Consider the following 27,536-nt stretch of genomic DNA (forward strand, 5'->3'; position numbering starts at 1 on the left):
ATTATTAAAATAAAGCTTAAGATTTACTGTATATAAAACAGATAAAAGGACGGATACTGGATTCAAGTGAAGTGTACGTCTTACATTCTCAAGTCAAAGGTTTACTGCCCTTATTAGACAACAGAGTTTTTAATTATTCAGTCATCAAGAGTAGATTCCATAACTGGAAAATCGTGGGTGATTTATTGGAATGAAAATTAATTCTTTAACCTACTTTTTGTACTGTAGATCAAGCTAGGTTTTAATTAATCAGCCTTCTTTTAGCCATACGATCACTTATCCCGTTAGTATTATCTGTACATCATTAAGGTGCTCTGCATATCATTTAGATTATGGCTGCATTTAAAAAAATGAGCTGAGGGTACAACTTAACAATGTTGAGAATGAAGCAGCCTTATTTAAGAACTCTCGTACAGATCGGGAGTATTGTTCGTATCACAAAGCCTTTTAGTAATGAAAGACTAATTTTTACTACAGGGTTGAACATTTCCAGTGTTATACGGTCCCTATACCTAAAGTAAATTCCACAACTGAAAAACCACGGATGTTTAATGGAATGAAGATTCAATTCTTTAATTTACATTTTGTACTGTATATTAAACAAACGAGATTTTGATTTCAGCATCAATATAAACTGAGAAAATAAATACGGTTTTAAAAAGATTAATATATTTTTGAAATAACATATTTTTGACCACGTTCTTAAAAAAAAAATACTTTTCAGTCAATGAAATATTGATGTAATTTTATATTTAAGTTCTTGTAACCACTAGTTTCAAACAAGTGGTAAACATTTGAAATTTAAAAATCCAAAAAAATTATTACTAAGTTCTGTAAATATATCTTTTTAAAGTTTAAAAACCTTTGTAGCTTGAAATTCTGATTTTTTGAAACTTAAACCCAGTGCGTAGGGCAAATATTAAGATTTTAATAGATTAATATATATGTCAAAGAGTTTTACTTACAAATATTCTTTTTATGTTACTGATATACAAAAAAAACCTTGGTATGTATCTACAATAAACAATGTAAGCATTTTACCTGAAAAACCAAAGGTCCTGTAGTAGTTCATTTGTATATTTATCCAGTGTAGTTAAAACAAGAAACAAATTGCAACTATATAATAGCAACAAATTGCAGTTATATAAAACAAGAAACAAATTTTCCAACTCTTGTAGTATTACACTGTTAAACAGACAGGTTTACAGGCCGCACGGCGTAACTTGACAATTGCAGCCCACCATGCAAGTGCGACATTATATCACCATTATAAAAACAAATGAAACATTTATGTTATAAATTCCAATTTGTGATGCATTGTAACTGTAAGAGGTAATTTAACTATTGAAAGAAAATCAAAATAAATGAATTAAAATGTAATTGTAATTTGTAATAACTTTAAAAATATAAAAATCCGCGGAAAAAATGCACAAATTACTGTGACATTTTAAATAAACGGCGAATGTGTTATTTAATTATTACAATGTTTTATTTATCCAAATAATTTAATTTCGATTAAATTATCTTCATTAAAATTTGAATTAACTTAAATCAAACTTACCGATTTGTGTTCTGTATTCAAACTTTATGAATCCATTTCTTCAACTCCAGATAGTATATCTAATGGAACCTCATCTTCAGTATCGCTAATAATAAATAATCCAAAAAAAATTTCAATAAAACAACCCCCATATCTTGAAAATTAAATCTTAGTTTTTTTTTGTTCTTTTACTATATTTCCCTTCGGAAAAGGGAAACTTCATATATGTACCTTACATATGAAGTACCTTATATGATATATACCTTCATATATATATATACGTATTTTTTGAAAGTTGGCTTTTTCTTATTTTATCCATTATTAGTGGGAGTGTTAGAGAGAGAAATTTTTATAAGAGTGTTTAAAGAAATCTTTATTTACTTAAGCATATTTGTTATGCTTACCCTTTATTATATGAATATATTTAGAAAAATAAAAATTTTCTTAAAATTTAACCCTAAAAATATTTGTGTTCTTTTTTGTACTAAATCTTAATTTTTATTTCATAGCCAGAAAATTTCATGCAGTACTTTACTAGATTTTTTTAATTTATCTATATGGTACTTGTATTCATTCATAAGTTAATGGTACGTTTTTCTTCACAAATCATTACAACTATTTCTCACCTACTTCTTAAAAATGCAACTAAACTAAAAGCGTATCTGTCATCACACATTCAGACGTGCTTTCGGCTCATCCTATCAAAGGTATTATCTGTTCGAAAGTATTCATCTTTTTAAACTCTTAAAAATTGTTTACAGTGTTTATCTGAACTGTTCTAACATTTAAAGTTTAAATCGGTTCATTTGTCGAATATTTAATACTAAAAAATATGTGATTTATAGAATTTTAAAACGTCTATAACTATTGAAATAAGTATTACATTACAGTACAAGTATATGTACAGTAATAAGTATATTTTCAATATACTTATTACTATATCTGATGTATACAGAAGGCTAGTCGATCCTTCCCGTTGTGACGACTTCATTATTATAATTTTCTCTATCTGCACTTTTGTATATGCACTGAAATATTATCAAGATACGGTCAAAAGTGGGCATATTATTTTTTTTTCTTATATATTTCTCTCTTTTATAGACAAAAGTTGGTAAAATGACAGATTTAAAGTACTGAATTAAATTTTATAGAAATTCTAACCGTAACATGTGTTAGTGTTGAGACACAATAATGTTAATTTTATTGGTTTTTCTTTTTTTTCTTTATATACGTTGTTTCGTTTACACATTTATTTGTTTTATTTTTCCAGGCGATGACGATGGATATTCATCAACGTGAACGTGAACATGAGTTTCTAACAGGATCACCAAGTCCTCCAAGACGAAGTTCACCGCCTGTTGTTACTCAACCTAAAGCATCTAAACGTAGTTTTGATGTAGCATTTTTAATGGCACCGGATGATTTATCTAAAAAAAGACAACAACAATTAAGATTAGTGACGACGGCTAGTCTTATGCAAAGATATTCTCCACCGCATCAGATACAACATCCAGTTATTCAATCGTCACCATTCGGACTTTTATTACCGAGCCCAAGAGATTATGTCATTAAAGAAGACGAAACCAAAGAGGTGTTACCAAATTTTACTAAAAGCGCATTTACTAAAGTAAACGCTGGTGATAATGCACCTAGGTTAGATTTAAGTAATATTTCACAACAACCGACATCACCTTCATCGGTATCATCAGGTGAAGGAATATCACCGGACGTAACATATCAAGAAAGTCTTAGTCCACCGGTTTTGACTCGTGAAAGGACACCACCGTATATACCGACCGTTAAAACAGTTCAACATTCACAACCTTTACCGTATTTTGCCGGTTCTAGTAAACCGTCATCTTATCTTTACCAAACATCAGCATCGGGTTCAACAAGAGATAAATTAAACGGTTCTGGAAGTAGTTCTCCGATTGAACAACAAATAACTAACGGATCGACAACGTTTCTTGGTCCTTATTTAAGTAAAAGCCCTCCATTATTGACAACATTAGCAGATAAACCTAAAATACGCCCTAATTTATTATATCCCAGTGAAAATTTACCACCACCATACGGTGGATTAACCGTAACAACATATCCATTCCCAACAAATTTTTCACCGGCTGGTTCATCAGTACCACCGCATCCACTATTAACAGCCGCAGCGAATGTCACTGCCGCATTGTTACCCCCATCATTAGCCGCATTAACATTACCGGCTCAAAATGTTTGTGCAAAATGTAACGTCAGTTTTCGTATGACATCAGATTTAGTTTACCATATGAGATCGCATCATAAAAGCGAAAGTACAACGACGGATGCTGCTAGAAGAAGAAGGGAACAGGAGAAATTAAAATGTCCTGTATGTAATGAAAGTTTTAGAGAAAGACATCATTTGACAAGGCATATGACTGCTCATCAAGATAAAGAAGGTGATCATGTTGAAGAGGAAAGTGATTCGTCTAGAACAAGGATATCAAATAAGTGACCCGCCCGTCGTGGAGGCAGACGTGCGTCCTGCTCATCCGATCAAAGGTATTACCTGTTCGAACAGTATTCACCTTTTTAAACTCTTAAAACTCTTGTTAAAAATTTTAAATCGAAAATTTTTTGCAGCGTTTATCTGAACTGTTGTAACATTTAAAATTTAAATCGGTTTCATTTGTAGAATATTTAATACTAAAAAATATGTGATTTATAGAACTTTAAAACGTCTATAAATATTTGAAAAGTTTAGAACAACCGTTTTCTAGATGAGTCTTTATTTTAGAGAAAAAAAATTAAAAACGTTTGTTTATTAAATTAATCTGTTATGTAAGTATATATTTCTTATATAGTGTAAACTTGTTACTATTTAGTCAACTCTTTCGATGTTGCCGATATTACAGTCAACGGTTTTGCTCCGAGATAAGGTAATTTTCTATGTTTTGAACATATATTTTTTCTTTCTTTTGTTCAGTATTATTTTTCGTTTTGCTCATTTAATTTTTTTTTACGGTCGGTGAACATTTCCTCAGACACTGTAAATTGATATATTATTAATTATATCCTAATTTAATTAGCAAAAGCTAGCGTACAGCATTTTTATATTTCTACTTCCTTTTTTAATTTAAACTTAATTATATACGTTACTTTCTCTGTTTACTTCATTTTTATATCAGTGCAGCTGTCTTTTGCATCCTCTTTAATCAATTTCTCTCAGGTTAAAAAATTACGCTAAAATGATATCCTGAACAAATAGAAATTTTTATTCGAAGTTTTCTCATCTGTTGATGAATAATTATAAATTTTTCTTAGAGATTGCTTTGAGTTGTACTTTCTCCTATGGATCTTCTTTTCCCCGCAAATAATTTCTGTGATATAATTTCTTTGGTTCGTATAAGAACACCATCAACGTTTTACTATTTTATTTTATTATTATATATATATATAATTTTGTTAAAATTTTAATAAGATCTTATAAGGTTGATTGGTAAATATTTATTAATTTAAAATAAATGTTTAATTTATTAAAAATTAATAATCAACTCTAGTAATTAATATAATTAATTATAATAAATATGAGATATTTATTTATAAAAAAACCATATACTTTTTTATATTTTACTGGTTGATGAAGATTAAGTAAAATACTGATTTCCATTTATATACTAATTACCTAAATCTATAAAAGACATTTTATTATGTATATAAATGATTATTCTAGTCATCAAATCTTGAAATTTTATTGAATACTACAGTATTAAAAAAATAATAAATAATTAATGTTTTGTAATGTATAAATATAAATTTATTCCTTAATTATACGTTTAAATGTATATATACTGTCGTACGATTTTCTTGTTCTATAAGTGTATATATTGTAAAAATATATATTAAGTTTATATTGTTATGTAATTTATGAATATAATATGTAGAAATATTAGCAATTGTGTAATGACAAATTAAAATATTTGATTAATCACACAATTAAGTGATTAATGAATATAATATTTAGAGATATAATCACAAAAACAATTGAACTGTACATTTGTATATATAAAATCAATGATAAATAGATGTTAACATAATCCTGTCTCTTAAAGTAAAATTATTAAAATAGATTTAATTATAAATTAAAATTAAAGCGTGCTTAAACTTGCAAAAAATTTTGTATTTAGAGAAATAGTGAATTTTAAAATGTTAAATAAAATCAGGATAATATTTTTTTTTTTTAGGGTTCAATTAAAAACACTATTTTAATAGTAGTTTAACATGCATCTATTCACGTTACACAATTTTCTCATCTTATAAGATAATTAAAAAAATATCTTATGGTTTTTAAACATAACCAAATTAAAACAAAAATTTCTGTTCAAAATATTCACCTAAATAAATACAAGTTATATATGTTTGCTTTTTTTCAGTTAAGATATGCAAATTTTTATATAATAAATTTCACCTCATTTCTTCAAAACACTATCTCTTTTTTTCTAAAGTATCTTTATTTTGAAAAATAAAAGAAAAGCAGAAAAAATTCTGTAATATTTTTTGATTTTATCAAATGCTTATTGAAGTAGAAAATGTCAATAATATATTAAGACATAATTAAGACCTTCCTAGTTATTGACGTAATGTTACGTTTTTGTTTTTATTGTAAAAATTATCTATGATGTCTTTGATCGTGATATCTTAATTATTATTTATTCTAAGGTAAATTTATAATTGTATAGTAAATTTTTGAAGTATATTTGGGTTTTCATATTTTTAAAATTTACCATCACTAAATTTTTAAATATTTTTTAAAACTACAAACAGGAAAAATAAGGCGTGAATAAAAATATAGGAAATAGTGTACATAAAACCTATTTTAATTTTTTTTTTTTTCATTTTTCTTCTCCCCGGTCCGGAACCTGCAATTAAGTATTATACAGCCCAGGGGAGTGTCCTTTACTCTAACGGGCCTCCATGTCTCGGACCGCCGGTCGGATTTCACTTTGCGCCCGCCTCAAACCCCCAGAGTAGGATCCACCTGGCCCGGCTATACCGTCCCTGGGTCCCCACTCCGGGAGCCGGGACTCAGTTTTATGCCAATGCCTCTAACGGGGACACCCCGAGTGGGGCATCCCCACCGGGACTCGGTATTTTTCGCTCGGGAGTGCGAGAGTCCTCATACCTCATTGCTACCGCCCACTCGTGAAAGCAAGTGCGAACGGCAGCTCCGCAGAGGGCTGTCCCTCATCCTCGAGCCCCCGATCCTTCTCCTGAAGAATCCTCGCCTCGAACCCCGCAATGGTGTCAAAATTCTTGGGGCTCCGCAACATGTTGGCGTTGATGTTCTCCACGCTGAGCGGTCGGGTAATCGTCGAGGTGGTAATCATGCCACTGCAAGCAAACTTATCGTAACTGGAGGAAGGTATGATTACCTTAAAATAGGCTATCAAAAAAAGAGGTATTTTTTTGTTATTGCTCAAAAACATTAAATAAATCAGTCCAATAATATTTTGTATCTATTTTATTAACGAATTTATACTTTTCCCATGAACAGAATGGTAATGAAGTTACGTTGCAATTTGTACACATTTTTTTCAAAGAAAAAGATTACTGAAAATGAGAAAATTGGAATCTATTTAATAAAGTTATTAATATTTCAAACAATTCACTATTTCATAATAATTTAGAGGTCGTGATGTTAGCGAAGAAAAATGCTTATTCGTTATCTTATTACGTATCGTACTTCATTATACGTACGTATCACTTCATCTCTCTCTGTAATAGTGCGGATCAGTCATCGACTATCAGCTGACTCGCCCCTCCCACCAACTTATCTTTTACGTGTAGGAAGTTTCCATTTCCACTTCACGGCCTGTAAATTTTTTATTAAATTTAGAAATAAATAAATTTATTTTAAAATTGTATTATAAATGTGGGATAGGAGATAATAGTGCAATATTAAAAATAATATGTAATTTATATTTAATATAAATATATTGTAAATCTATAAAATTGTATAGATTCTATTATAAGATTTGTTAATATTTAAGTGAATAAATTATGTTGTATAAATATTATTACTATATTATTATAAATTATGTTTATATATGCTTGTTTTAATAATAGTTGTGCTTAAAATCCCACAATCAATGAAAGAAATAAAGTCATTGGTATGTTTAAATTTTTATTTTTTTATTTGAACACTTTTCCTTATTTCATTATCGTAATTCACCTTTCACATATAAATAATATTATTTAATTATTCAGTCTTTTAATCGTAATAATATCAATGTAATTAAAGTTTAAAAAGTTTAGTAGGAAAAATACTAAAATTACGGAATGATAATTATAATTTTTTAATGTTATTTAGTTTTAATTATTTCTGTAAGTAATTTTTTCAATTTTTTTTTCAAATCCATCCTGATAATTAGTAATCTCAATATTTTAATGAAATTGCAGGTTGATAAACAAAATAAATCAAATAAATAGAAATTGTTTTAAAAACTAAAAATAATTTGTAAAAATAAAATAAAATTAAACTGTAATAAAATTTTTATTATAAATCATATTAAATATTAAAAAACGAAATTCTTTATATACTTTTTTGGTCATTAAAAGACTTCGATTTGTATTTTAATTTGGAAAAATTAAAGTAAAATGTATAAGTCCTTTATAATTAAAGGATATCATTTAATTTTTCATGAAAGGAATTCAATATTTTTACTTCCTTGTACGTATTGTAATCGCGAAAAATTTCGGTTTTCAGATTTCAACAGAAATATTCATTTTGACTAATCCTGAATCCATTTTGACTAGTTTCGGGTGATGTCTATACGTATGTTTCTCGCAAAACTCAAAAACGATTAGCTGTAGAATGTTGAAATTTTGGATTTTTTACTATTATAACATCTAGTTGTGCACCTCCCGTTTTTGATTGCAATCAACTGAACCAAAAAAGTTCAAATTCCAAAACATTAAATTTTTTACTTTTTCTTATTGCATTAATAAACCCTCATTGAGAGATTTTCAACGATATATCATAAGTGGTACTTATTTTCATTGTTTCTAGAGTTATAGCCAAATAAAATTTTAATATTTGGATCTCACAAGGGAAAGGCACATCGGCTCGAATCCGGCTTCATTCCTTTTTAAAATTAAAAAAAACTTCTTTTTTTTTAAATTTAAATCTATTGATTTATTGATATATTTAATAAATAAACAATTATTAACCTCTGATATTACACAATATCAGGCACAATATACTACAATAAATAATAATTCATTAATAATAATAAAAAAATTTAAAAAATATGAAAAAAGTTATTTGTGAAATAAAATGTTATGTACTTTTCAAAAAAAAAAAAGAGTATATTTAATTTAATACGCGCACAAGGAAGTCATATGGTGTCCACATCAGACTTTTGAATTAAGAAAAAACATTTTTCTTTAATTTTTTTTTTTTGATGGATTACTTGTTTAAAATTTCCCTTTTTTTACATTTTACTTTCCTGGAACCATAGTTCTAGGCTGTGCTGCAAGACGGAAAGCTTGGTAATCAGTCAAAGAATTTTGTATGATTTTTTTTTAATTTCTCGATGTTTCATGACCCAAGGACCCTGAAAAACAAACAAAAGAGGAAAACTTAATGTGAACACAGGAAGGTTCTTTTTCAACTTGTATAAAAGCCCAGACAACCAGACCATGTCAAAAGCCTGCTGGACATCTTAGAAGGCTGCCAAACAGTATTTATTCCCTAATTGATGACGTTAAAGCTTGTAACAGGCTTATAGGCCTGTACGAAGATACATTATAAACAGGTTTACCTGGTTTCCGCATCATTTGTGAAACAATAATAATTTAACGTACTATTTTATATAATTCATCACTTAAATGCATTTTCGTGTTGACCGGGACACCTGGATTAAAGGCTGAGACGCTACCACTTCTCCACGGAGCTCGACAAAATTAATTTAATGTATACAAAAAAATATTTTTTTAAAATAATTAAATACGCAGGATATAGTAAAAATAAATTAGATTTATTTATATTTCATAAAATATGAGTTTGTTTAGTTTATCTTAATGTATTATTTGTTTAAATAATTTTTGAAATGAAAAATTATAGAGGCCTGGACTATTTTGTTATATTTAAAAAAATAAGACGTAAATAAATGAATGAAAGATAGAATTTGGTAAAAATTATGTATGTTAATAAATTTACACAATGTGCATTTTTAATTTAATGTAGCTGAGAGATGTAATAAATAAATGTTCACATCAAAGTACGTTCACTACCATGAATAGAAAACATATACAGAGCGTTTCATAATGTTCTTCGGAGTTTCGAAAATTCATTAACAAAAACTATTCACTGATGGGAATAAAACAAGTACTGTACGAAAAAGTACTTCAAATAGTTTTTTCCACATATACTAGGCAGTTAGTAAATCATTTGCTTGCTAGGCGTCGACAGTAGAGAAAATGGCTACCACGGGAAGCGAGAAGTCTTTTTGTGTGTTAGAATTTCACTTGTCAAAGTCAGTAATTTCTGTGCAAGGTGCGTTTCGGTTGAAATTTCATAAGGAGCCACCAAGTGACAATTCAATTCCTGCACGGTATAAACAATTCAGTGAAACCGGTTGCTTGTGCAAGCGAAAATCAACCGGTCGTCCATCAACCTTAGAAGTCAATATCGAACGCGTGCGTGAAAGTTTCATTCGCAGCCCGACAAAATCGACTGCGGCTGCAGGCAGAGAATTAGGAATTCCGAAAACAACAGTGTGGAGAGTTCTCCTTAAACCTTTATTATGCAAACCGTGCCATCTACAATTAATCCAGCGTCTTTCTGATGAAGATAAAACACGTAGGCTCGATTTTTGTTTACAGTTACAGGAAAAGATGTTGTTAGATGAAGGTTTTGTAAACACATAATTTTCAATAATTTTGCGAGTTTGAAATGTGGAACACATTCGGGATTCTCCGAAAGTAAACGTTTTTTGTGCGATCTCTCGTGAGGCAGTGTATGGGCCGTTCCTTTTTATGGAAATGACAGTAACCGGCATGATATACCTGGATATGTTACAATTATGGCTTATGTCTCAGCTACTCAACGACTTCATTTTCCAGCAAAATGGTTGTCCTGCCCATTTTCATAAAGAGGTTCGACAGTACCTTAACACAACATTACCTCGGTGCTAGATAGGACGTGCGTCTGAAGAAGACCAACACATTATGATGTAGCCAACAAGATCACCAGACCTCACGCCATGTGATTTCTTTCTCTGGAGTTACGTGAAAGATAAGGTGTTTATCCCACCAATGCCGCACAATATTGCTGAGCTAAAGGATCGCATAATCAATGCAATCAACTCTTATCGAAAATGACATGTTAGAACGAGTTTGGCAAGAGCTAGACTTTCGTGTTGATGTGTGCCGTGTACACCAGAGGAGCACATATTGAACATTTATAGATTTTAACAAAAACTGTTTGAGTCCCTGCATCACCTCGTACAACTTTCATTTAGGTAAGTGAAATACTTTTTTTGTACTGAATTTTTGTAACTCCTAAGAACATTATGAAACGCCATGTACAGTATTTATAAATCATTATCAATGTAAAATGTTATTTGAATTTAACCAGAATTTATTATTATATACATTTATTTTTGATTTAATATGAAAGAGATTTATTTTTTTTAAATAATATTTGTATTAGAAATTTTCCAAACAATTTATACTTTAATTCAATAATTTCCAAATAGTGGAATTTCGGTACTTCTTTTATAATTTTTTCATTACTTAAAAAAAAGCGTATTTTTTATTTTATACTTTTTAGTCTCAATTAGACTAAAAAAAAAAAAAAACTATTATCACAATTAGACAATGTGTTATTATGAAGCTTTTCGGGCACAATCTCAGGGAAATGTGTTAAATTATCACTTTTAAAAATATTTTATAAATAATTACGTAACTCTACACAATTGTAAACAATCAGATGAATTTCTTATGAAATGTAGTGATGCAGCAAAATGAATAACCGACTCAAACTCATTTTTATATAATTCACAGCAGTGATTCACAGACGTTAGTTGAAGGCTGCTCTATATAACACACTTCATCTTGCAGGATATTTATTTTCTTGCGTAGCAGAAATCACTGCTGAGTGGTATTCTGCGTCGAAGTCTTTCGAACGCATGAGCGGTTATTTGAATTTCCATTATTTGCTCGCTCAATGAAGAAGGCAGCAAAAGATTGAATCAAAAGACTAGTCTGGAATATTTTTTTATAGATATGAAGTGTTATTATTTATAAGTACTGAGAATAATGTACACATTTGCCATTCAAAGTTGTGTTAGATACTCGGCTTATGTATCATAGTATTTATCATTATATATTTTTGTCAATAAATAAACTAATAAACTTGTCAAGGAAAATAATTAAAAATTAATTCCAATAATAAATTTATAATAAATAAGATCAATTGGACTGAAAGACTTAATAAATTATTTAAAGTGCTACAAGTAACCAAAAATACTTACAACAAAAATCGCTCTCGATTAACACTAAAATTAGACATTACAAAACTGTGGTTAAACCAGTAATTACTTACGCGAGCGAGACTTTATTTAGATTAAATCAGAAAAATAGGATTGAACCTTTGCTTAAAGTTGAAAGCAGGATTCTTAGAACACGAAAATCAGTACAGATTATTGCTTAATAAATTTCTGAACGAAAACTTGGAGATCAGTACAGATTATTGCTTAATAAATTTCTGAACGAAAACTTGGAATCCATAATTGATACTATGAAAAAGAAGCGAATTTCTTTCTGTGTACACTTGTTAAGATTACCGCAGGATAGGATTACTAAGAAAATTATCGATCAATATTGGTTTTTAAAAAATCCGCCATTATGGATCAAAGAAATTAAAGAAGACATGCAAGAATTAAATTTGACTTACGAAGATTTACTAAATAAATCCGAGAAATTAAAATTTGTTATTAAAGATCCGAATACCAACATTAAAGTAAGAACTTTTAATTATACAAAAAGGGTTTATTCAGAAGAGGATCGTAAAGCAAGATCATTAAGAATGACTAAATATTGGGAGAAAGGAAAAGCTAAGAACTTAAAGCCCAAAAGATCGGCAAAAAAGACTTGAATTATTCTGACTAAAGTGGTCCTTTGCGGCCTTAAAAGAAACAAAAAAAGAAAAAATAAGATCAAATTTTTTGGTAAACTTTATTTTTTTCTTGGATAAACAAACAGCTTAAGCGGACTTGCAGTTTTCAAAAGATCAATTTGTGTTTTCTTAAAAATCTGTTGTGAACACCACCTAACTTCATTGTACGCCTATTAATTACATATATTTTTTATCACATATATATATATTTATTTCATTTTTTTCCTTTGTTATTAATGAATTCATTGTAAAAAATGTTCTACAGTCATCGGTTAATAATTATTAATAAATGAATATATTTAAATTAAAAAAAAAAGGAGATGAAGTCTGATTCGAACCAATGTGCCTTCCCCGTATAAGATACAAATATTTCATTAATTAAAATTTTATTTTGCTATAACATTGAAACCAATAAAAATAAGTATCATTTATGATATATCGTTGAAAAGCTCTCAGTGAGTGCTTATTACCGGAGTTAAGAAAAAGTCCAAAATCCAAGAGTTTGGATTTTAGGCTTTTTTTGGATACTGTTGGTCCAGTCGATTGCAGTCAAAAGGAGAGGTGCCCAACTAGATGTTACAACAGTCCAAAATTCAAAATTTCAACAACCTACAGCTAATCGTTTTTTAGTTATGCGAGATACATACGTACGTAAAGACGTTATATCAGAACTATTCAAAATAAATTCAGGGATGGTCAAAATGAATATTTCCGTTGAAATCTGAAAACTGAAATTATTCGCCATTACAATACTGCTTTGTAAAAATGATCATAGGATTTTCATGTTTATTTTTATTGCTACGGAATTGTAAACTTTTTTTATTTTTAAGGACGTGTAAAGATTTTTCATAAAATTATTTAAAATCAATTTTTTTGATTCTAACAAGCACAGTATGTTATATCCGGTACTGTTATTTTACAAATAATATTATTTAACCTTATTTGCAGCAATGGTACCCTCAGAATTTGGTTACCTCGTCAGGGTCGTCTTTGGAAACGGTCTTTGGCATGGTCTTCTCTGAAAACTTAATTTTCATCTTATATTTAACAAAGAAAATTTTATTAAAAGTAGAAATTTATTAAAGTACATTTAATACTAACATTAATATTTTAAGTGGGATTTTCGTAATATTTTTACAATTTCAATAAATAAAATAGACATTATATCCAATTTATGCTTAATAAAAAAAACTGTAAAATATTAATTGTAATTTAATTTGGTAAAAAAATTGTTCCTTATTTAAAGTAAATTATAAGTTTACCATTATTTTGCACGCGAAAGAGTTAGGAATCATATTATCATATAATCCATGAGTATGAATAATTTTTTTTTTACATCCTTGATTGAATTTTTCAGCTCATTTTACGTTACCAACTGTAAACACAAAACGTCTCAAAATATAGTAAAGTTAATTCAAAAAGAACGTTAATAAACAATAAAAAAACGCCAGAAGACGCAAGCGTTATCTCAAATAATGCCACTTAGTTAATAATTTTCAAAGGTATTGAAGGGATTTATTTTAACAAAATCGTATGAATATTCTTGAACGAAAACTAGAAAATTTGCTATCATATAGAAATATTCTTTTATTGTTCACGAGTATTAAGAAAACTAAGGTACGTAATCAGTCTCTATGACTAAATTTGCAACTATGACATCGCTACGACCAGATATTAATGTTGTAGCTGTTTTGCCTCGGTTAAAATTAAAAATGCAAGAAGCATATTTAGTATATTTAATTATTTACTTAAATTTCTACGAATTATCTTCGTTCCTAATTTTCTTTTTATAAAACTTTTCTAATATATGATCCTTTTCTTTACATGCAGCGATAAAATAGTATTATTTTTTTACAAATATTTCCAATAAAAGAGTTAATTAATTGGTATAGATCGACTAACGTATTCTTTTTTTTACAGTCTTTCTAAGTAATTTAATATGAAAGTTTCGAACTTCTCAGATTTTAAAATTACACGATAGCATTTCTCTGAGACTGAGGAATTCTCACAACTGAACTGAAACGCAGGATTGGATTATGTCATGAATTTATAATAAGAGACAAATTTAAGATAGCTTGAAATATGAGTATACGAGTGAGTAAATTGAGGTTTTTAAAAAGGACATCCGCTTGATTGTTGATCTCTTCATTTATGATAGTTTTTTTTTGTTACTTTTTAATTTGAAGATTACTAAAGATTTTAGAAAATTTATAACCTTCTTTTAGAAAACTCCTTTTCAATAACCTCAATTTACTGAAAACAGGAAATAGATAAATAAAATTAAAAGATAACTATAACCATTAATAACAAATAAATAAGAAGAAAGGTCAGATAAGGCATGACGTCAAATAAAGAGAGGAACATTGACTAAATGTTATGTAATAAAGACTAACAGAAATTTAAAAGTACCAGTGCAATAAGTTTTGACAATGGAGTTATTCCGAAACGCGTCAACATATAATAAAAGAATAAGCTAAGAAAGATAAACAATACTCAACATAGACATTATATGTTCTTAGGAGAAAATATAATAATACTTATAATCTTAATAACAACAATTTTATAATGCGTGGTGTAACGTAGTTTCAAAACTAATTCACTGATCGTCAACTAATTCGTCTGCTCGGCAGGCCGCCCATACTACCAAGGCCTTTTCTGACGATCTGATATTGGTAGTACGGGCGAGGGTTATAGACGACGGCGCCCAATGAAGCTATCAATCTAGTTCAGCACTGATAGATAGGCAGGAGGCTAACCTTGACCCCTTTTTTTTAAAGAGCTGGAGGAACCCCATTTACGGGCGCCTAAGCAGTGTTGGCCTCGCCAACCTTTCTGGGACTGTTTGTAAAAACATTTCATAAGAAGAAGGTTGAACCACCCACACACACAGTCATAACAATACAACGATGTTACACACCACACAAACAACTCTACTGGAAGCCACATATACAGTACATCAAAAACATACGCCGACAACAACAAAGCACTCCTGAGAAAATAGCATTCATCTGTCTGGCTGGCAGACGTCCTCTTTCTCCGACCCGGATCACGGTAGGCGGAGCCTTAGTACCCCAAGTGGAGTCGGTGGATTTGGGGATATGGCTTTACCGACGGCGTACGTTTTCCATACACGTGCGAGAGACATCTGATCGTGCAGGAGTGATGGTGCGGGCACTGAGTAGGTTCCTAGGCAACGTGGCCGAAGATTTGGTGAGGTTGATCATCACCTATAACAGTTTTTTACAGGACATGGTTCCTTCAATAACTACCTGCACAAAATAGGCAAGAGAGAAGAGCCAATTTTCAACTACTGCAACGTGATAGATGATGCTGAGCACACCTTTTTTGAGTGCAATAGTTGGGACACACTTAGTAAGGGACATAGTAAGGCACTCACAGGTACAACTCCAGAGACAACAAATGAATACATGCTAAGAAGCGAGTTAAACTTGAATAATATTGCTAGTTTTGTTAGACAAGTCGTACTACAGAAATACTCCCATGAGAGAAGACAAGGTGTTGGCTAGAATAGGACTGGGTGGACAGCCAGCAAGGCTGTCCACCCGACCTCACCAGCAAGGTGAGGTCCAACATGCTGCGGTGTGTTGACACTGATGAGCCACCAAGGACTCCATGGGTAACAGTCAGGTAACAGCACACTGAATACCGAAAAGACCCGGCACCACGTCACGACACACTAGGTATGGCGTGGTGTCCAAAAGGGCAATACTCTCTAAAAGAGCTAACCGATAGGCCGACCTGCCATGCCGGTATATAGCCGGTAGGTGGGGAGGCCTATTAAAGACACTCCCCCTGGGTGGCGTAATACCAACAAGTCGGTCCAGCCCAGGGGAGCTGGGAGGAAAAAAAAAAGGAGAGCTGACGACCCCTTTTGCCTTTCTTGTGGAGAGATCGATACACTGGAACACGTCGTGTTCGAATGCCGAACGTGGTCTACTGAACGTCGCTCATGTGAGTTGGTGACTAAGCCCTTGCAGTTGACACAGAAACTGCAAGGGCTGCAAGGATATCATAGATTGTATGTTATCAGTAGCAGAGAGGTTTTGTGCGGTAACTGACTTTGTGACACGGATACTCCAGCACAAAGCCAGGGAGGATGTGGCAATGAGGGTTTGAGAGACAGCCCCCTGCGGAGCTGCCGTTCGTCTGTGCTTGCACGGATGGGCGGTAGTGATGAGGCTCTGAGACTCTCTCATCCGTTCGCGAAAAAGACCGAGACCCGGTGTGAGTGCCCTGCACAGGGTGGTCTCACTAGAGACATTGGCGTAAAGATTGAGTCCCGGCTACTGGGATGCAGTCCAGGAACGACATAGTCGAGCTTGGATTCTACGCTCTAGGGGTTAAAGGCAGGCAATGAAAAGATCTAGCCGGCGGGCAGACCTGTCCGATTAGAGTTATGGCCGGCGGTCGGGGAGGGCCGTTTGAGTAGACAACCCCCTGGGCTGTGCTTTGCTTTGTTGTGGATACGGCCCAGAGGGTAGGGTAGAAAAAAATTCATTGCCTGTTAAACGTCATAACATTTTTTACTCTGAGATATGCTAATTTAGCCACTGTAAATAGGTATTAAAAAGTTTTACAGATGGATTTACAAACTAATATCGACAGGAATAATTTTACTCAGCTAGTATAAATCTGTTATGTAGAGTCACACAATTAACAAATGGGAAAAGGTGGTAAAAATCGTGGTTTTGTGAAATATAAGTTTGTATTTAAATAAAGAAAAATACATTAAATTCGCAGTTTACCAGTGGCAGAAGAAGAATTGGCGTCATATACAGCAAAATAATCGAATATTTTATTTATATATAAATAAATGAAATTCAAGTCGCAGTTGTTATGCATTCACCTTCTTATATAACAGACATGACTAACTTTATACTATGACGACCAGTTGGTGATTTTAACATTTTATAAATATACTTTTTACATAATTTAATTTTAATTATATAAATTGAAAAACAACTTTTCCTTAGGCTGTTCGAATGACCTAACTAGAAAAAAGACTGCGAACGAATTGTTGGTAAGTTTGAATTTCATTTATTTATATATAAATAATATTATATACCAACTGTCATCTTAAAAAAACTTGACTTCAAATATTTTATACTGAAAGTAATTATTTCTCTAACGAATGCTATAACTAGGCATATTAAAGAAGAAGTTTTTTTTTAACCAAGCCAATCGTGTTAAGATATCTTTAAGTTTGTATTTTCATTCTGAAATCTGCCGTATACACGAAAACGGTTAAGCGATTGTATCGCTCACCAGTAAAATTGTGGAAAAAGAAGCATCAAGGTTCAATAAAATATCGTTTAAATCACTTCTGTAAATTCATGTGTCGTTTGATTAATTAACCGTAGTACAAAATTTTAGCGGTACAACAAAATATAATGGTTACTTGATAAGTGGCACCAAGATGTTTGATAAGATCAGAATCTTTGGTTGTAGGAATTTTTATTATAACTGAAATAATTAAAAAAAAAAAAAGAAGTAAATTATAAATTTTTCTAAAATAACTGCTCTACGAGTAGATATAACCTCACGGAAACGCCTACGAAATATTTTTACAATGCCCTAAGATTCTCTGATCAATCAATTTTTTTTTTTCTTAACTGACCAATTTGTAGAAAATTAATATTTCTTATAAAGTTAACAATCACTTCTATTAAAGTGTAGATCGATTTTTTAATATTTTCGTGACAATATATAAAACGTCATAAAAGGAAAATGTGAGATAATTATTACTTAATTATGAATAGAATAAAAAAGATAAATTATATTTTTATGTAGCTATAAAATATTATAATTGTAATTATTAGAGAATATTAATTAATTATAGAATATTGTTATTGTGTAATAATATTATTCGAAGATATAAATCATATTTTTTCTTTTCGTTCCGACCACTAAGGATCACGTTTGCGTAGTTTTGACTTCTTTTTCTTTTCTTAAAAGGTTTTCATTCTTTTGCTCTGTTGTTGTCGTCTTTCTTCCGTCCTTTTATTCAGATTTAACCCTTATTTTTTTTTTCTCTGGAAACTTAGATTCTCGAATCACTTTTCTAAATTTATCGATTAAATCCCCTATTTTTTCTGTATATTTGTAAATCTCTTTTTAATTTTTAATTTGCAAATTCAATTTTCATATTTTGATCCATAAATTCTTCTTAAAATTCTTTTTTAAACTTTTGTTATTTCTTGTTCTTAAAAAAACTGCAGACATTCTGCCCCACCATACAGTGCTTCGGATAGGACTATAATTGTACAACAATTTCAGCCGCGGAGCAATTCGTTGGGTGTGTAAACTATATATATTACGTAATGCCAGATAACCAATTATTAATAATCACATCCCTTATTTACTTTCAAAATTCACACTTTATTAATTAAACATTGCAATCGGTTATAATAATTTATCTTTTTAATTAAGTTCACCATTTTAAATATATATTAAAATATGTCTAGTAGAACAATAAAGATTTAGTGATGTTGTTGCTAATATATCTTAAGGTAAAGTAAATTTATATAATTAATTCTAACAATAATTAAGATCAGCTCGTTCATTAACAAATAAGAAGAAAGAAAAAGATGACAGAGGATATTTACATTAACCAAGAAGACAAAGAAAACAAATGAATCTGAACAACAATTTTATATTGCCTCAATTTATAGTTATATAATAGTTCTCTTTTTATTTATTTATTTTTAAATAAAAATCCTTTATAAGTGGGAAAATATATATAACTAATACTTTTTAATCGCATTGTAACTTTACTGTCAAATAATTCAATTTATCAATTTTAAAAATCGCTGATTGTTCAAACTTAATATTAAACGGAGATAAAAATACAAAATTGAATATCATTTGAAACAAAACTTATTCGAAAACTTGATGTTTATCAGTTAAAACGGCAATATTTTAAACTTATATCATAACCGATAACAAAAATCAGGAGGGGTAACTTTGAAATTGTTTTATTTTTTTTTTATAGATCGAACGAAACAAGAGCAGCTCAGTAGTATAAACAATAAAACAGACAATCGGTTACCTTATCTGACTTCTTGCGGCCCATTTAATTTAAACATCGTTTTCACCCCGTCCTCTCAACCCCTCCTATCACTCTAGCTTATACCCCTTCTTTTTCTCTCTCCAACCCGTTTTAACTCACAAAACACTTCCTCCTATTAGGGTAACGTTAGGGAACTGTTTTAGAAATGATTATATTAACATATATACAATAACATCTACCACAGTTTTATCACTCTTGATATTATATCATTGCGTTTATTTTGTAGTTATTTTATTCACAAGTTCTTAATTTTAAGATTTTTTTCCAATAACTGATTGAAGATGATCTATTATTGATTATTTATCTTATTTACTTTTATTTGTACATTAAAATCATGCAAAGATGAGTTGTTAATAGTCTGTCTGTTGAAAATAAAATATGAGTAAATAAGATATATTTCACCAATCCCCAGATAATCAATGGCGCCAAATATTTGAATGATGTGAAGGAAATTAAAAAAAAAATCGAATAATTTAACTTGTTATTATGTTTATATTTATTAATGTACCATTTTTACCTAAAAATTCCAAGTGTCTACTTAAAAAATAATAATATCCATCTCTACCAAAGCAGGGGACGTCGGAGCTGTTTTTATATAACTCAAACCAATACTTTGGCTTACAAAGAGACTTTTGTTATGCATTCATTGCTATTTTTAATAAAAACCTTTCTTACAATTTATTTTTAATATAGTTACTTATATAGGGATTTGAATATTAAATCGTGGATACCGATGTTCTTTGATGGTTGGGTTTCAATATTAACTACACATCTCAGAAATGATCGATCTGAGACTGTTCAAGACTACACTTCACTTACGCTCATACATACAGGGTAGAACCAAAAAGTAGTTGGACTGAATTAATTTAAACTTTTTTATTGAACTAATCGGTACAAATTCTTAGTAGTCCTCGAAATATCACCCTTGTGCTTTGACACAACGTGTATAACGCGATTCCCGCTGCTCGTACGCCTTCTGAAACTCGCTTTCCGGGATGCTGTTCAGAGATGCCGTCACGGCCCCTTGGACGTCCTCTACGGAGCTGTATCGGTTTCCCTTGAGGTCCCGCTTGAGCCGAGGAAAGAGGAAGAAGTCCGGCGGTGCCAGATCTTGAGACTGTAGGGGGGATGAGGCAACGTGGCAACCCTGTGCTTGGCCAGAAACTTCCTCAGCAGCAGCGCCGTCTGGCACGGCGCGTTGTCGTGGTGAAGCTTCCAAGCACTTTCATGTAAAAACTGACATTCACAGTCTGTCCAGGAGGTACAAACTTTGGGCGCCTTCACTTTGGCCACATTTTCATCAATCCTTGAAGTTTACGGGCGACCGGCGCGCTGGTCGTATTCGACGAGCTCCAGCCCAACCGGAACAGCTTATGCCACTCGTAAACTGTTGAGCGGCTCTTGGCAGCATCCCCGTAGGCGTCCTTAATCATTCCGAGAGTCTCCGTCGCGGTTTTCCCGAGTTTGACGCAGAATTTGATGGCGTAGCGCTGCTCGAGATTTTTATCCATCTCAGATCGCGACGACACTTCTTAACAGAGGTTCACGGAAATCAACGTGCAAACTCTCCGCTTGCTCGCAGGCGACTGGAAAAAATATCGGTCTCTTCGGAAGGCTCTCCACTACCACGCTCAGGCGGTCCGACCCACCTCCACCGCACCGTTCGCGCTATAGAAATTCAGTTCTACTACCTTTTGAGCCTATCCTGTATCATCCTCATTCATCCTCGAAGTAGTACCTGAACGGTAATTCCCGGAGGCTAAACAAGAAATGAAAAAAAGAAAAATCCACGTAATGTACTGAATAGCTCACACGATATAAAAGCACTTGCTGAGATGGAAAGGTTGAGAAACATTGCACAGAATTGAATGATGTGATAAACTTCGCTTAAGGCGTCGATACGTTGATGATTAATAGAACATCAATAGTGTTACGAGTATTATGAAGAATCTTGATTTTCCGATTTTGTGAGACACCGCAAAAAATCATGTAATGAATGTGATGCACGTATATAGAATTATAAGATCCCCACTGTCACTACTGATGCTGTTTATTATATGTAACGTATATTGAATAAGAAAGGTTAAAGAGGAGATATCTCGTTTTTTGATGATTTTATTAACGGTTCTTCATATCTTGTGCAGAAATTTATATAACCCGTCCTACAGAAGGCCATGTAATATTATATAACGTGATGCAAACATATAGATATCAAGATTGCCACTGTCCACCAGACGGCAAAAAATATTTTTCATCAATTTTCAGATCGATTCTTTGTGTCTAGAAAATGTTTTCAACATCATGATACCACCTTGAAAATCAGCCACGTCGAGTGCAACAAGATTTATTTCAATCAGATTAATAGGAAAAGTTTAACGCGAACAAACATAAAAAAAAAGTATAAGAGTCGAATATATAACCTTATTTTTTGAAGTCGGTTAAAGATAGATTCCATTTCTATATTTTTAGTAGTTTTTGAGAAATTTTTGATAAAAGACGAAAGATTGATGCCATAAATGCACTATTTTATTTTTAGCGTAAAATATCTCTGTTAAATAGGTATTAAACAAATAAAAGTTTTAAATCGAAATTATAAAGAATTTGATTATGAATAAAGTTCACTGAAATTTAAAGGTAAAATTTTTAAATTTGTTAAAACATATAAAAATGTAGTAGATTTCACTAGATATTAGTTAAAATTCTGAAAGTTTTTAAAATTTTCCGTGAATAACTTTATGCATTCAAAATAATTTTCGTTTTTTGTCTTCTGATTTGTAAATTAATGTCTAGTAATTTTTTATGTTTAATGTATTTATATTTTAAATAATTAATATAAAGTTATATCTAATCATTATATTATAATTTATGTTTATGTATTTATAATTTTATCTTGTAATGATATGATGTATATAATGTATTATATACCGATTAGAATAGAAGATTTTCTATTAAAAATTTAGTTAATTTTTATATTAATTATAAATGTTTAATTTTACTGATTCGAATTAAGTGAAGTTGAAAATAACGTATATATTTTTAGTGTTCTTTTTTTTGAGCAGTTTTGAAACTAATCAGTGGTACTGATCATTAAATATGTTTATTCTTCAGTTATTTTTACTTCTTTGTACTAAGTAAAGGAAGTATTGTGATCGCGAAAAATTTCGGTTTTCAGATTTCAACGGAAACATCCATTTTGACCATCCCTGAATTCATTTTGAATAGTTTCGGCATGACGTCTTTACGTACGTATATGCGTATGTATCTCGCATAACTCAAAAACGATTAGCCATAGGATATTGTAATTTTGGATTTAGAACTGTTGTAATATCTAGTTGTGCACCTTCCCTTTTAATTACAATCTACTAGATCAAAAATGTCCAAAAAAGCCCAAAATCCAAAAATTTTGGATTTTGAACTTTTTCTTACCTGCAGTAATTCCTCATTGAGAGCTTTTCAACAATATATAATAATAGGTACTTATTTTCATTGATTCCAGAGTTATAGTCAAATAAATGTTTAATTAATGAAATATTTTGATGTTACAAGTGGAAGGCACATCGGTTCGAATCAATTCAATTTCCTTTTCTTTTTTTTAATATAAATATTATTAACCTGCGACTGTTAAAAATCTTTTACAATAAATAATTATTCAATAACAACAAAAAAAAAAATGAAAAAATCAGAATTTTATGTACTTTTAAAAATGTGTATATTTAATTTAATAGGCGTACAAGGAATTCATGTGGTATCCAAATCAGATTTTTTATTTTAGATAATAGTACAATTATAGCCCTTTACATTACTTTTTTTTGGGTATATTATAATAAATAATTAAGTTCTGTTTCTAAAATTTAAACTGAAAAATCAAGTAAAGCATTTAATTCCTATCTTTACCTCGTCAATCAGTTTACACTTAAAGAAAAATTGGAGGTTTGTTTACTCCAATATTAAAACCAAAACCAATTTAACATTATAAAAGGTACTTTTTATGACAATGTGATCTGTATGAAATTGTGAACACGACCAGTTTACTATAATATGAGATACGTTTCTTTTGTCTCCTGTATAAGAAAGTTACTGAAAAGAAGAGATAATTATAAAAATTAACTTAAGCTAAATTCTTAAAGTTTTTATATTTTAAAATTTTAAGAACGGATTTAAAATACGTCTTTAACGTATTTCTGAGAATAATTTATTCGTTTATTTAGAACTATAAACTTAAGCTAAATTGGAGTTGAATTTTTTTTTATGAAAATGAAAGAATAATGCTGAAACTTGAAAAATTCCAGTCATAACTGCGAATCAAATCCTGAATTTTCCAATGAAAGAATATAGAAAATAGCAAATATCATATGTAATATGCAATTTTTCTGTTATAATATTTAGAATTGTGTATGCAATGTTAGTTTTATTCTTCTTTTCGGATGTTGTTGGGATATCCTTAATGTACGATTTCCAAATGCCTTGTGTAAATTTGCTAGCTCATGTAGTTCTCTCGGAAGAATGGTTTAGAAAAGTTTAATTTTCACTCTACGACCGAAATAACACATATTTTAAAAATACAACAGCACTGCAATAAAAGTTTTTCCTAAAACTTAAGAAATATTCTATAAAATGTTGAAAGAAATTTAAAAAAGAAGACTTTTGTCAGTTTCAGTTATATTGTTGAGTGGCAACAAATTCTATAGGGTCGAGAAGAAGTTGAAGATTATTCACGTGTTGACATCTATTAAAAAATGGGAGATAATCAATGAGATTCATTAAAGCGATTAAAATCTAAATATTACATTCATAAAAGATATGAATAAATAAAAAAAGAAACAGTGAGTCAAATTTTATGCAGCATTTTGAACACGGAATTGATGTTTTAGAATAAAGTGACAAAAATACTTACAGTTGAAGGATATTTATTCTGATATCCTGAAACGACTGAGATATTTCAGTATGATCCAGAAATTGAGTAGAAATAAATGCATTTGAAAACTTTAGGTTTTCCAAAAATACAAAAGGAAAAATGAAGGAGTTTTTTTAGTTCACGTCTTACTCAATGTCTCCATCTCCAAAGAATCATTATGTTTGTGGGAGTATCTTAAAATCAAGCAATTCATTACTCACTTATATTATCTCAATACGGCAATGCTTCATTAAAGAGAAGATGAAAAAAATATAGTAAGTTAAAAATGGAACCGATTAAATCCGTAATTACTACTGAATCGTCCATCAATTTTCCTTTACACTCTACATTATCTGATCAACAGGTTTTAGCTAGAAAATAAATATTATACTATGTTAAAGAACCAGTCTTTTCAACAGAGCATCGTAGATTTTTATTTATTGAAAAAAAAAAACCAAGCGTTGTTTAAATGGAAACAATTTTAGATCAGTACAGAATCTAATACATAAAATTATTCATCTCCTCAGAACGGTTTTTAACTGACAACTTTGAACAATGGAAAAAGTGTATGCAGAGATTTTTGATGGAAATGGAAAATCTATGTAAGATTATAAATCGTAAAATGGCAAATTGCTAATTTAATCTGTTTCATAACCCCATTATTGAAATTTGGCGGCCAAACTCTCGTATTAATAGACATAGACAGTTAATTTTATATAAATCGTTAATAAAAAAAATAAAAACACAAAAGAAGTAGCGATATAAAAATTGAAAACAGTGAGTAAAAATAATTAAAAATAATATGAATAAAACAATTTTCCTTAGATAATAAATATTAGTTCAAACTAAATGAGAGAAATATATCAGTACAAGAGACGAATGGTTTATTGCAAAATAATTAAAAATAGTTTAAGTAGAAAAATCAAATCGTTGAAAATATGAGTGCTCATATACGTGCGCGCGCATTTACATACGACATATATTGTGAAGCGTGTATGAATTTATGCTTTGAATTTATATTAACATTCAATCTAGTTGTGAACATAAAGAAAGGTTTACTAAAATTAAAAATATTATTAAAAAAATATGTATATATATATTTATTCTTTTATTTTATATATATATATATATAACTTACACATTATCTGATGTTTAACGATGATAAATTGTTGAAAAGGGTAAAATATTTATTTCTTAAGAATTTTCTAGTTTAAGTAGAGAGTTTCAGCCGCCATAAATCCAGAGATTTATTGACCATCTGGAGACTCTATATCCAGTTACTAACGTAAGTTCTACTATTCCGACAGACTTTTCTTTTCTCTCTATTTGTCGCCTGCTTTAAAACGTCGCAACTTAATACAATTTTTATTATTATTATTTTTATGAAAATTCGTTTTGTATCCTTGAAACTCTTTTCTAATAAAATATTTTTATAAGAATAGAAATATTTTTTCAATGAATATATATATTGATTCTGAATAATTTATTCTTTTATAACAAAATTATTTAAATTTCAATAATCAATTAACATAATTTTTTGAAATCATTCTTCTGACCTGTGGCACTACAGTGGTAGCGCTTCTTCCTTTCATCCGATAGGTTTTGGGTTCAAATCCCTATCATGTTTGATACTTTTTACAATCATATTTAATATCTTATCATTAAAAAATACATTAGATTAAAATATTTATAATTATTTGTAAGAAGATTGTGTTTTAGGAGAGAATAAGATTCTACCAATAAAATTATTAAAATGTAAGGATTTAAACTCATCTCAATAGATATTTAGTTTAAAATATCAGAATGACTAACATTTTTACCCCTTCTTTATTTTTCTTTTTATCCTCCGGAACCACCGTAATGTGTCTTCAGAGGGACAATGAGGATGATATGTATGAAATGAAATGTAGTAGTCTTGTACAGTCTCAGGTCAACCATTTCTATGATGTGTGGTCAATTGAAACCCAACCAACCACCAAAGAACACCGGTATCCAAGATCTAGTATTCAAATCTATGTAAAAATAACTGACTTTACTAGGACTTGAACGCTGGAACTCTCGACTTCCAAATCAACTTATTTCGGAAGACGAGTTCACCACTAAGCCAACCCGGTGGGTTACTTATCTGTGAATTATTTGTATATTATCTGTGTATTTGCGTAAGTATAGTTGGGTTAGTTTGAAAAGGTACTATTTTCTTTATGTTTATAATTCATTTTTATTTCCTTTATATATATATATATTTTTTTTTTTTTTTTTTTTTTTTATAAAACCTTCTGTTTAAAATACTTCATTTCCAAATTTAAGTCTGTCTGAGAACGATCTTTCTGGTGTTTTAGATAAATCAATTCATTAATTGTAATAATAATATTGAATTGAAAAGTGATACGCATACATATTTTAAACAGTTAGGAAGATAGTGTACACAGATAGAATGAATAATTTTCCTGTAAAAATAATTATGAAAAAATTTAAATAATGGTTCTTCTACAGTAAGTCCATTTAACTCTACAACTAACATGAAAAGCCTTCAATGCCAAAATATAAAAATGCATAATTATAACCTTGTAAAAATTCAGCTTGTAATCAATGTAAATGATCGATTAGTTTTCAACAGATAATAATACATATTATTGATAATATAAGTTCCTTCAAAAAGTAAATTGCAAGGTAATTCCTTCTAGAAAAGGAAAATTATACTAATCGGTAAAAGACAAGTGCATCAATTATTAATAATTAATTAAAATCTATGAACGGCATGGATGAAGTACTACCGCATGAAAATAAACAAGAAAAAAATGAAAGTATGAAATGTAGTAGAAATAACGAAGATGGACCACTGAATGTAAAAATAGGA

The 27,536-nt window shown here is 30.1% G+C and overlaps 1 protein-coding gene across 1 annotated transcript; it reads left to right on the forward strand.

Annotated features, from left to right (window-relative positions):
• Positions 1–2,813: 2,813 nt before the first annotated feature.
• LOC142331763 (uncharacterized) lies at positions 2,814–4,028 on the forward strand. Its single transcript, XM_075377846.1, has one exon. The coding sequence runs from the start codon at positions 2,814–2,816 to the stop codon at positions 4,026–4,028; it is 1,215 nt and encodes a 404-aa protein (XP_075233961.1).
• Positions 4,029–27,536: the final 23,508 nt, after the last annotated feature.

The sequence above is a fragment of the Lycorma delicatula genome, chromosome 10 (genome assembly GCF_047948215.1).
Source record: "Lycorma delicatula isolate Av1 chromosome 10, ASM4794821v1, whole genome shotgun sequence".
NCBI classification, from domain to species: domain Eukaryota; kingdom Metazoa; phylum Arthropoda; class Insecta; order Hemiptera; family Fulgoridae; genus Lycorma; species Lycorma delicatula.

Bases quoted from the DNA above. Each gene is read 5' to 3' on its own strand.
- LOC142331763 (XM_075377846.1), top strand. From the start codon at position 2,814: ATGACGATGGATATTCATCAACGTGAACGTGAACATGAGTTTCTAACA.